At 41.0% G+C, this 12,845-nt stretch overlaps 1 protein-coding gene across 1 annotated transcript; it reads right to left on the reverse strand.

Annotated features, from left to right (window-relative positions):
* Positions 1 to 633: 633 nt before the first annotated feature.
* On the reverse strand, positions 634 to 12,685 carry IVNS1ABP (influenza virus NS1A binding protein). Its single transcript, XM_010715526.3, has 15 exons — positions 12,323 to 12,685; positions 11,739 to 11,980; positions 10,369 to 10,495; positions 9,404 to 9,573; positions 9,246 to 9,321; positions 8,351 to 8,524; positions 7,804 to 7,929; positions 6,319 to 6,426; positions 4,531 to 4,657; positions 3,805 to 4,029; positions 3,550 to 3,671; positions 3,250 to 3,376; positions 3,033 to 3,164; positions 2,539 to 2,712; positions 634 to 2,122 (listed from the first exon to the last, which is right to left on the reverse strand). Exons 3-15 carry the CDS (start codon positions 10,477 to 10,479, stop codon positions 1,869 to 1,871), a joined length of 1,926 nt encoding a protein of 641 aa, XP_010713828.1. The 5' UTR covers positions 10,480 to 10,495; positions 11,739 to 11,980; positions 12,323 to 12,685; the 3' UTR covers positions 634 to 1,868.
* Positions 12,686 to 12,845: the final 160 nt, after the last annotated feature.

The raw sequence follows: 12,845 nt of genomic DNA on the forward strand, positions 1-12,845 counted from the left end.
TGATCACAACTACTCTGGATTTCTCATACAGACTCTCCTTGTTAGAATGCACTCTGTTTTAGAGCTTGGTTTTCAACGCTCTTCAGTTTTTCTGCTCCACTAAATAGCCTTAGCGTTTTGCTCATGTGTTCTGGGATGTGAAACAGAAGAATTGTAGCTGAGGCCTGTTTCTAGCAGTACTCATGCCTTACAGAGATGTGAGTCAAAGCAGTAAATTCAGAATGCAGTGCCATCATAGGCATCCATGCATCCAAAGCACCATCAGCTTTATTTTCCACAGCTACTTGACTGACACTTTGGAACATGCCTAAATGTGCAAAATTTTTTTACAACAGTTCAGTTATGGGGCTGATTTCTCATCTCACCTCCTGTTACATCACCTCACTTCCATTTGCACATAGAAAGAGAAGCAGTTTTCTGGAGTTGAGCGAGGCAGCAGCTGGACGTAGCGAGGAGCCAGCTGGCAGCTGCTGCAACTCCCTGGGGCAAGCACAGTGGTTTTCCTCGAGCCAGGTGCTAGTGCCATCAGTACAGTGGGAGGCATGTGGAGGCCCCTCACACTTCTGGTTCCCTCAGCCTATGGCTCAGTTACAGGTGCTACCTTGTCTGCCTAACACACCAGGACACCTGAACTTCTGCTTTAATTAGGGACAGTTTATAAGCACTAAAGAACAGAACACAAAGACACCACACTGCAACCCTGTGGTGCAAGGATTTCCCAAAAGGTACCTTTAATGTTTGCATCATCAGCAAGCCATAAGTGCTGCTTTTGGCACCTGGAGTTAGATGTGCAGGAACTACACATTTAGACACATTTAGTCATCCAAGCCAACACATCTGTATGAAGACAGGAAGTGAACTAAAACACAGTACTATGAGCACATAATTTGGTTTCTTATGTGTTCTACCAGAGTTTAAATTTGTAATATTAGAAAAATAAGACAGTTATTAATCAGATCAAATGAATACATTTTCATTGCCAACTCAGAAACAGTTTAAAAACCATGAGAAAAACCCCACACTTAAAGTTTGTTTTACAAACGTTAGGTCAACCATAGTAACAAAACTGCTGTACAGAAATCACCGTCTGCATTTTCGTCAAATTATTTGGAGCCAAAATAAGTTTCCCATACTGGAAAGTCACAGCTACATCATATTCAGAAACTCCATTCCCATCTCATCAAAGTTCTGCATGCTAAGTTGCAATACTGTAGCAGAGGCAAAAGTTCAGGTACAGGGGCAAATCAGTTGTCCCACTCATTTGCTGTGAAGTCCAAGGCTGCCTCCTTGCTTCAATATCTTTATCTGCCATTTTTATGTCAACAGATAAAACACTCTGCTGAGTATATAAAAACTGTTATAAAAAGACAATCATAAAAGATAAGGTAGTGGCAGGCATATATTTAATTAAAAAAAAAAATCCATTATATCTGTTTAAATAAGGCTTGTTACAGATTGTTTCAGTTACTGAAGAAAAACAAGGCCCAATGAGAAAACTATCCTCCACAGTCCTTGCACTTCCTGCCCCAAGAACACACTATGAGAAAAGAAAGTTGCTTAATGTGCAAAGTGACAAAAACAAACGCTGGAGGAAGCTCCTGAAATGATATGCCCAGTCTAGGTTCTCTTGCAGTATCTTCAAAGTCTTTAAAAAAACTAAAATAAAGTTCTAAAATACGCCAGAAACCCCTTTATCTCAATATTCTTTCCAAAACAAATATGTACAGCACATTAATATGCAATATGCAAAAGCTCTGTGTTGCTGTTGGCAACATCTACGCCCTCCCCAGCCCTATTCACATGTATACCTCTACTAAAACACAGTTACATCACTAAGCCTGTTAGTTTGAAATGGGAATTTAATTCACTTAAAACTTGTAAATTTTTGTGTAGGGGCTCCATTCATTTGATTCTGGGTTGTAGACTTCAACTGTGTTCAGAAATTCATTGCCATCAAATCCCCCAACTGCATAAATAGTGTTTGCAACTGTTGTAATCCCAGCGTTGCTTCTTGGAGTGGTCATATTTCCCATTATCTTCCACTCATTTTTAGCAGGGTCATACATCTCCATGCAGCTTACTGCATGAGAACCATCAAATCCTCCTCCAACAAAAAGTTTTCCTGTGCAAAGGAGAAAAAATGGGAGTTTTAAGCATCCTCTACATTTCCAACAACAGCCTCTCTTTTTCAAGGGAGATCACACCAAAATGAAAGAGCTTGAGGTTTCCTGTCAGAAACCTTCACTCATTCGAGATCTGAAGTCACAGCACTGATCAGCCGGGTTATCCTGTTCATTAGAGCTGATTTCTCTGAATAATTTCCAGCACCTAATTTCAAACAGTTGCAGTCTGGAAGCTGCAGTGTGATACCTTGAAAAGAAAGGGTGGAGCTGATGCTTGTAAAATAAATATATAAATATTTATTTTTCTGGTTATAGTTTTTTAATCGATTAAAGCATAGCCAGGTTCCTCCTATAATGTTTCCTCAAAGACAAATTCAGGAAATGAATGAGGTTGCTTAAGCCCGTGTGTGCTTACCATCGTGCACAGCCACTCCAGCTCCCCTCCGAGCCACGTTCATGGGTGCCATCAGGGTCCAGGTGTTGTTCTCAGGATTGTAGCGCTCCACGCTGCTTAGGCAGTTCCACGACTCTGCCCCACCAATAATGTACAGGTGGCCCCCCAGCTCACACACCGCAGACTGATGTCTCCCTGCAAGCAAATGCCAGAAGTTAAAGCTCAGTACAGAGGCCCTGCACTAACAGCACGCCATAACAAAAAAAACCTGTAAGTATCAGCTGCTTCAAATCTACAATCTCCTTCCCCTCCCGCCCCAGGAAAGTGGTTGAGTTACCATCCCTGGATGTGTTTAATAACCATTTGGATGTGATGCTCAGAGCCACGATTTAGCGAAGGGTTCTTAGAGTTGGGGTAGTGTGGCCAGGTCATGATTGGACTTGATGATCTTTAAGGTCTTTTCCAACCTGAGCGATTCCATGATTCTATGATTCTCAGCTGCATGGTAAACTTACGGATATTGAGGGGGGCACAGCTTGTCCAAGATTTTGTTATGGGATCAAACACATCACAATTCTTAAGTCCCTTTTGGCCATAAGGATCTGAACCACCAACAATGTACAGTCTTCCGTTCAGGGCACACACTCCTATTGATACAGGAAATAACAGTAAGCAAACTATTACATTAATATAGAAAAAACAAAAGCTGTTGATCAGCTGCAGATCAATTACCTGCATTGCAGCGATTGGTTCTCAGTTCTGGAACAGGAGTCCAGTCATCTATTTCTGGCTCGTACATTTCCCCACAGCTCAAGTCATCCGAGTGACCATTTGACCCACCCACAACATACAGCTGCCCCTAAATGGAAAACATGAATTCCCGTTTCACTTACAAGTAGGCAACGAGTCAACTCATTATCACTCTACTCATCTTGTAAACACAATCAACTTTTGTTACCGTTTTATGAAGCTTGCAATATTTGTCCCACCTACGTTTACATAATTTCAACATTTCACCTCATCTCCACACACCATTAGAACTGCCATCTGGAACCGAGCTCTGGGTGTTCTCATAGGCGCGATGAACGTCCAAGTGTCCTTCTGTGGATCATAGCATTCCACTGTACGCAAACACTCCTCTCTGTTATAGCCACCTAAAAGAAAAGGCAAAACATTAAATGGTACCAAATCTCCAAAGATCCATTGCTTCACTTGTTTACTGAGTCCCCCAGATCAAGCAAGTTTATTATTATCATTATTTAAAAGAACAGCTAGTGTTTATTTTACCTGCAGCAATTAGCTTGCCATTAAGCTCAGCTGTGCCCAACCCCGACCGAGCATACTGCATGGGAGACATGGGCTTCTCTATTACATCGTTTGGCTGCAGCTCAAAACTCAGACTCTTCAGCAGGCGTGGTGTGCTTGTGGGAGAGCTGTGAGGGCTGCTACGGCCATGCAGGAAGATCACACACAGAACGCTGTCCAGAACTGCCAGACACAGGTATGTGTTGCCTACAGCAAGGAGAACAGAAAGGAAGACCAGACTGCCAGTTAGGTCCTCTTGACCATGCCTCTCTCCTAAGTGTAAAGAGTCTTTCATACTATTTTTTATGGTTATTAGTTTCAAGTGTTAGCCCAGTTACTGAAAAACACTAGTCTTAGGTAACTAAAACAGTGCTAATAACACATACAACAGTAATCTGAAGTAATGGCAGGAGTCTCCTCCAATGCACAGCAAATAACTGTTAATTAACCAGACTGCCCATCTCCTCAGGACTTTCTGGGTCAAGTGTACACACTACGAGATTTCAGATATCCCTAGATATGTAACCAAAATGCAGACGATCCCAGTTTGGCCCCAGTTATACTGGAAATGGCCCACACACTACCGGGCAGATTACTCGATTCAAATCATCAGCATCGCCTTCACAGGTGTGGAATCCCTGCAGAGTGGGAGAGAGCAGGTACATAATGCATCCTTTAGACAATCTCCCCGCTTCCTCTGATACTCACTTGAAGTTTTTTCTGAAGCAATGATCTTCCATTCATGCTTAGGACTGTGCACAGTAGCACTTGGAGAAAGACTTCCAGAGGAGCTGCTACTTATCTGCTTGTGATCATTCTCACGTGGTGGCTTCTTCTGCAAAATCAAAAGGCAGCTACAGCTACAGAAACCTAGCCACAGACTTTACCTCTTTCTACCTTTTCCTCTCTCAGCTAATACAGAACTATTCAAGAGGACACTCCTTCTGCCACCTAGGCAGAGCATCATTTATAGCGCAGCTTAAGAGTATTCTGCCTACTCAGAAACAGTGGCCAAAACCACCCTACACCTTAGCTCAGTACTCATTTCATCCCTTGCTTGCACCTTTGTACTCTCACTGTGCAACCAGAAATAACTGCTAATTCTTAGACAATCACTAGCAAGAATTTCAAGCCAAAGGGAAAACCCACTTCCATCTGAGACAAGTGACTTACAAACTAAATACCTCACTGGAAGATCCTGTATCTGGAAATTAATTGTATAAAGCTATTTGGAAGAGATTAACTATCCTCTTCATTCCATGGAAACAAATTAACTCATTTCTGCTCTGTGTTCAGATTGGCTTTCTGGTTCTTAATCCCTTGATACTTCCCACCAGTGAGAGATTCTGCTTCCTTCTTCAATAAATTTGTACTGTGATTTACCAAGAAAAGACAAACTTTCCCATTTCAGACTACACTGCACAGTTAGCTGGACTGTTCAGACTTTTTCTAAATGGTGAAAACCAAACACAGAAGTTAAAATTCTTGCCTATTCTGTTTAGGAACAAAGATTATAACCTCAGTACCAAAGTTTCTGGTGCCCGTGCAGTTACTTGCAGTCTGATTTCTATAGAAACTGTTATAAGATTTCCAGACTACACCACTCATAACAGTCACACGGTACAGTTTAACAGCTGTATTTAGCTCAGCATGAAAAGCAATTTGCTTGTGGATGGCCTGCTTCTTCTCAATCTTCAATTAAAACTTTGTTCTCTTTTCCTTAAACTGCCTTAACAGCCACAGAAATTGTAACACCTTTAACTCAAATTTTATAATCAGTTTTTCCCAGACTCACTGCCTGTGGGTTTTTCACATTCTCTTGGCTGCCCACAGTTTCTAAAAAGCTGGATTCAAGTTTCTGAAATAGCGAGTTCTTGTTATAGAAAGGATTTTGTAAGAAGGATTCTTCTCAAAAAGCATAAGACTGATTTGTACACTCAAAGCATAATCTCTCTCTTGATCAGATACCATTTCCTGCTGTTTTTTAAAATCTCTCTTGCATGTTATCAGTATAGATGAACAGAAGACAAAGATGCTGGCAGCTCAAGGATTAGAACTTATGTCTGGAATATTTTTCGGTGTTGAAATTTTAACAGATGCATCTTGTTCTCATGAACAGGAAAACTGCATGTCATGCAGACTTTTTTCTGTGTGTTGGAGATGATTTCCTAGACATCCCTACTAACATGCAACTGATCTGCTACAGCTTCTCTACCTTTTTTTCCTCCTAACAGCCTAAGACCTACTTCAAAGTGAAACCATCAAACCCAAAGCACCCTTTTGCACAGGCTCACTTTAAGCAGTCTGATGGAAACTGATGGAAACCCAGCAGCAGAGTCTAAGTATTTGCCTCCAAGCCATTTTGATCTAGATACACTTTCTTGTCCTGTATTTGACTATTACAGTTACTTCTTCTGCTATGGTACGCAAAACTGCAGGCTGCTGTGAACTGTCCCAGTCTATCTGGTGTTACCTCAGGCTGTCTGCAATTTGTACCTGCACAAACTGAATGTGGTCATCATCACTGCCATACACCTCAGCCTGTCCATCTAGCAGATTTCCATCAAGCAGCTTGTGATCAGCTGAGTAGTACAGCGTTTGAACCTGCAAAAACAACAACAGATTACCCATGCGGCTTCCACTCCATTGCTACTTCGCTACAGGGAGATTAACAAAAGGCAGTCGCCAGCATACTTCTTGTCATCTCATCTCAATCTAGCAGAATGACAAAACTAAAAGGAAGCAGATGTCATGGTGGTAATCATCAAACATTGGAGGAAGTTCCTTACTTTTTCAGCTTGAAAGAAATCTTCTGTTTCCAAGGACTTCTACTGAGTTTTCCAGCACAGAAACATTAGACAAGCAAGTACATTAATTTGCAGATTTAAGATTTACATAAGTTCACAATCTCATGCAAGTATTTGTTATCCCCACAAACAAGTTTTCTGCTTTGAAAAATACACATATTTATCTTGACCAAAAAAAGTTAAGAAAAGCCAACAATGGACTCTTAAAAGAAAGGAATGGGGATGAGGGACAACAACACAAATTTAAGCAGAGGAGGAAACTGCTATCCACATCTAAACATCAGATGCAACTGTTTCAGTGAAATGCATCTGAATTTCAATACGATCAAAGCTTAAAAAGAGTTAATCCAAGAGGAAATGTACACTGAGAATATGACAGCATCAACATGTACTTCTGCCTATACAAACATTTCTCAAGATCTACTGCGCCTGTAGAACAAACTGGGAAAATTTTGATATTTCCTGGATATTTCTGAAGTCTATTTTTTTTTCCAGCCAATTAGAAATTTAGATTCCCCATTAATTTTTCCATTAACAACTGTCTGGGCTACATCTTGTATTAGTATTCACGAGCAAAGCCATTTAATAACACAAAACTTTTAAAATAATGTATCCTGTAAATGAGTAAGTAAACACCATTAAATCATCATCATCGTTCTCTGCCCACAGTGGATTTTCTTAGGAGAACTGGGGCAGGACTGCTGCTTCTGTACGTGTCAATACACTTGAGGGTTCTTCTTGATTCTTCAGCCTTGGTATCCTAGTTTTGTTAATAAACCTATGGGGAGATAAATCAATGGGGAGGAACAACCATTAGAAGCTTTTACCTACTTTTTATTTACAAGCAAAACCTGCAAAGGAAAGCATCAAGACCTACAGCATGTTTCAGTACCACCTCCCCAGCTCTAAAGCAAGATACGTGCCACTTATTTGATTACTATACAGCACACAGTGAGCAAAAAAGGAAAGCAGAAGAGCAGACTGAACAGTTTATTCAGCTCACCTGAATACCCCCCCAGTTTCTCAGCTTAGGGGTACCTACAGTAAAATTTAAATTCTTGAGGGTCATAGTTTAAAAAAATTGAAAGAAAAAAAAAAAGAAAAGAAAAAGGGTTCATCCTTTATAATAATTAAAAAAAGAAAAGTGTTTAACCCCATTTTCTTAAAGACCAACCTCTTCCATCAGATCTTCCAGGCTGTCTCCATTTTCCCAGATGCTGCGCTGTACCCAGTTGATTACCTTTGTGTACAATTTGCCATTGCTGGGTAGGCCAACACTGTCTTCAAGCATTACTTCAAGCTTTAAATAGAAGAGGAAAGCATTTACTGGATGATGCTGGATCTACAGGTTTTACCCTAGCATACCATACTTTGCATCGTGAGAGTAACTCTCACTGTATTGCAGAGCTGCAAGACAGCTGCAGCTCTCAGACTGTGCAACAAAAACTCTGAAGTACATTTAAGTGCAGCTGCAGTTATCTCTTACGTTAAAGAAGGATGACAGCATGTACTCTCTGTAGTTAAGCTTCAAGGTAGTATGAATATTAATACACGCAGAATGCTCACGTTGTTGGTAAAACTCAACATGCTATGGCCTCCTAACTAGAAGTAGAAAAATTAAATAGTAGCTCCTTGGATAACTTTTTGGAAAGCTGATTGGAAAATCCCTTCACATTGCCTGGAATCCCACAATAGAACTATATCTACAAACTTCAGCTAACCTTTAACCGTGGAAGTTTGAGGAATTCCTCCTGTTCTGAAATCTGCAAAAGATGTTCCTGAATGTAGCCATCAATCTTGCTCAACAAGCGCGAGTCTCCCATGCAGCTTACAAAGTTTCGATAAGAGATGCAGCTTTGAACATCCATCTTGGAGAGCAGGTAGTCACCACAGACCTTTCAGAAACAAGGCTATATCTTAGTTTGTGAGGTCTTGGTATGTATAAATTATCCACTCCTATATACAGCAACTCACTTCTGACTGCAGAACAGTGACTGTCTGTTGCTATGCCCCCCATGCTAGCTGCTGTAAATGAAATGTCCCCTTCCATTAAAGCATACATTTATTAAAAAAAAAAAAGTCATATACACACAAAAGTTACTGACATAACATTCTGATCCCATCTTTTTCTACTATTCAAAACTTCTCTACCTATTCAAAACTGCCCATAGGGATTTGCGTCTACACTCAATTGCAAATTCTCTTGTCAAAATCCCCATTTGCAGCAAGAATGAGCATTTCTAAAGCCAAGCACTGGCAAACTTAATGTTCAGCAACACCCTTTTTGCATACCAGAGCCACAGAGCTGCAGGTCTAATTATGCCCCCCAAAACAACCACACACTTCACTGCCTCCCACGAAGGGAGCCAGCTACAATTCATATACCATTTTACTTACACAAGCACACAAATAAAAACAGCTTCAGAGAGCCCTTTGGCACAAAGATAACACCCACAGAAGGAACAGATGCTGACACCACTCAAACCAATACAAACAGAAGCTCATCCCCTCAAGCGCTTTCTCCACAGTCCATTTTTTATCCTTTTGCCACCAAAAAGCCTAGAACTGCCTGCCTGAGAAACCATACAGGACACATGGAATAGCTAGGAACTGTACCTGCTTTACTCTTTCCATCCTCAACTTCTTTGCTGCAGAGTATACATCTTTCACCAGTTCTTTATCAGCTTTCAACCTATTGAAAGAAATACAACTTCACTACTTTGATTTTTCAAACTTCAAGTCTGCCCTCTCTAAATTCTCAGAAGAATACTTACTGAGCAGTATAGGCATAATTCAATAGAACTTCAACAGCATCTGGATTGAGATCATCAAATTTGACATGAGAAATTCCATGAGAATCACTATCACTATTGAAGATTTCAAACAGGTAGGGACTGCAGCACGCTAGCACAGCTCTGTGCGCCAGCATCTCATGCCCACACACCTTTATTTAAAACACAAATAAGAATCGTAAGAATACATTTCTATAGAAATACATTTCTATTATAACAGCGTAAAGGCTTACCCAAATGAACAGCACAGTTCAATTACTTTGTATTTTACTTTAGAAGCAATAGTTTTCAGTTTACATCACCTGAAAAGAACACATTAGTGTGGCGCATTGCTCCTCTCAAAGTAGTACCTGAACTTTTTTAACATGGATTTTTGAGGAAAAATTATTGCTGTGCTTTAACCCTCCAGGCCACCCAGCACCACCCAGCAGTTGGCTCACCATCTCCCTGCCAGTGGCAGAGGAGAGAATCAGAAAAGGAAAGGAAGAACCTGTGGGTTAAGATATAAGCTATTTACCAAGACAGTGGAGAGAAACAATAGCAGTAACAAAAGTATGTTTACAAAACAAGTGATGCACAAGCAATTGCTCAGCACCAGCCAAGCACGCCCAGCAGTCCTCACTCCTCCCAACCAACACCCTTCAGTTTCACAGTTTTTCAGGCAATCCCATGTGGTACAGAAGATCCCCATGGCCAGCTTAGGGCAGCTGTTCTGGTTCCATCCCCTACCAGCCCCTCACTGGCAGTGCAGGACAAGCTGAAACATCCTTGGCTCTGTGCAGCTCTGCTCAGCAACAACTCAACATCAGTGTGTTATCAACGCTACTCTTCTCCAAAAGCCAAAACACAGCATCATAGCTGACACTACATCCCAGCACAAACATATAGCTTTACATGCTATAAAGAATAAAGAAACATAAGCGCCGTTCTGAAGAGAAAAGAATTACCTGGAGTCGGACGTCACAGAACTGACCGCTCTTACGTAAGGCATTTAGTTTGGCAACAGACGACTCGATGAAATTTTCATCTTCAAACATCAGATATCCATTAGGAATCATTTTGGCGTTGGCCTGGCTGAAAACGGAACGTGTGTCATTTACAGATAAAACATTTTGCTTTGCTACGGAAGTACAGACTGTTTTTAACACTGGACATTGGCCATAACTGTTTCAAAGCAGCCTCTCCCTCACAACACAAACAAACTGTAAGAGTTCTACTGCTGCAGGGTGTGCTGACAACAATTCTCTGGACTGACCAGATCAATGATTTTTCAGAGTGAGAGAAGCCACTACTTTTTAAAATAAAATAAGATAAATAACCAAAAGGTAGTGCACATCACTTCGGCAGGTAACAGCTCCAAAACTAGATACTGTGTAAGACCTGTGGATCACAAAAACAGCTTTATGGCCCTCTGTAAAGACCAAATCTGGTAGCTTCATTGCCACTGCCTGCTCACTGCACGAGGCGTTATATCAGCCAGCTTCACGTTTGCACAGACCTGAAGAGCAGCTAAAATGAAAACTAAGAATTGAGAAATTAAATTAACAAGAGAAGCAGAACAGCTACAGAAAAAAATATGTCTCAATTTTTTTTAAATTTTGAGAGTAACAACTTAAGTATTTCAGAGTAGCTGAAAATTATGAAAGAACATCAGCACCAATAAAGCCACTATAAATCTAAGTCACTGTGAAGCCAAAATAACTTCCCAGAGCATCTCACCCGTACACAAAGGTGCCACCGCAAACACACAGGGTCAAAATCGGAAAAAATAACTTCAGAAAACTGACTTCTGAATTTGAAAGCTGTTTCATTATCATTTAATTAATTTTCATTTTGTCAAGTACTTTAGGAAAACTCCACTTTGCAAACAGGAAGCTAATTAATACTAAAACATAAGCCTGAGATGGCATACTAAATTTGTCTCTCTTGAATCTGCAGGTCTGAGTTGCCAGTGTAGCAAGAGAAGGATTTCCTCAACAGTTTTAGAGGAAAGAGTTCATGGGATAGTGCTAACACTATCAGCAATGATCTGCATTTCCATCTGAAGTTTAAGAGAAGCCACCTGTGACAAAATGTAAGTGTTACAGCAAGGCCTATACAAGTAACTGCAGCTTGAATCCACTTGTTTTCACCTCACTTACTACAAGTATTTGACCCAAGCTGACAACAGTCCCAGAAGTGTTTCAGTTTGCATACATTTTCAACTGTCATGCTTTGTTGAATGCAAACAAAAATAAAAGTGACATCAAGTTTTTAGAGTCCCAGAATTTCAGCAGAACTCTGAGGATCACAAACACAGCTAACAGTAATAACTTACCTACTAAATATATGACTGTAAATTTGCAACTGGGAAATCTTACAAAATTTCAGTGGTATCCCTGTGGTTAAACAGAGCACTTCAATATCTTCTAATAGGAAAGATGTTTATTGAAACGCAAAAGCAAACTTGTCTTTGCAGCTGCAATATGGATTCCAAAACTACCAGGCTTGAAGATGATGTAATCAAGTCCTTAAAAGCTATAGACATGAATTTCTTCTGTGATAATCGTGCGTCATAATCTGCAATAAAGGAGAAGTTATCAAGTAAGGACAAATCACAACACAGCTGTGTACTATCAGGTCAAATTTCAGGTCTCCTGAGGAATTTCTTCAGCCCTGCTAAACCCAGGTTTCCATTACAAAGGTGAGACAACCTATAGAATCCATACCCACAGCACGTCCACCTGCCTAACAGGAGATGAACGGTATCCTTCTGTGCATCCATAGAGAGAGACAAGCCTAACTCCAGTGCTTTCTGTACCTAGACATTAGTGCTTGCTTACACAAGTAGACAATCCCTATGTAACACAACAAGAACTATTACATTAAAAAAAAAAAAAAGCCACTCCATATGCCTCCTACCTTTTTATTTTCCCGTAACTCATCTACTTGTATCCTTCTTCTCCTAAATGCTTAAAATGGGCTGAGGATGGACTACAGACATGTCTGAAGCGATGGGGAATGTCTCCAGTCCTAGGTACTTCCAAACCAAACATGGAAAAGTCAGAGCCAGCCACTCTTTCCGACAGCCTCTTGCTAACAAGTCTCTCCAGTGCCCGAAGACAACCAGCAGCACCGCATCCCAGGGCAGGCTGCTGGGACGCTAAGTGTGGGTGAGTCGTTTATGCCGGGCTTTTCAGGGAGGGGAGGAGAGGAGGAGCAGCAGCGGGGAGGGGGCAGGCAACAAATGCCCATTCTGGAACTTTCCACGACCCTGCTGCTGCCTCAGGAATTATCAATCTCTTCTACCGCTTGTGTTCCAAAACCATCCTTGCAGCAACAGATTAAACGTGGCATTTGGAATCACGTTCCTGAAAACAGGCACGGCTCTTTCCATCTCGGAAGTAAGGCCAAGTCCCCGCGCTGCCGGCAGCACACAGCCAGC

The sequence above is a fragment of the Meleagris gallopavo genome, chromosome 10 (genome assembly GCF_000146605.3).
Source record: "Meleagris gallopavo isolate NT-WF06-2002-E0010 breed Aviagen turkey brand Nicholas breeding stock chromosome 10, Turkey_5.1, whole genome shotgun sequence".
NCBI lineage: Eukaryota > Metazoa > Chordata > Aves > Galliformes > Phasianidae > Meleagris > Meleagris gallopavo.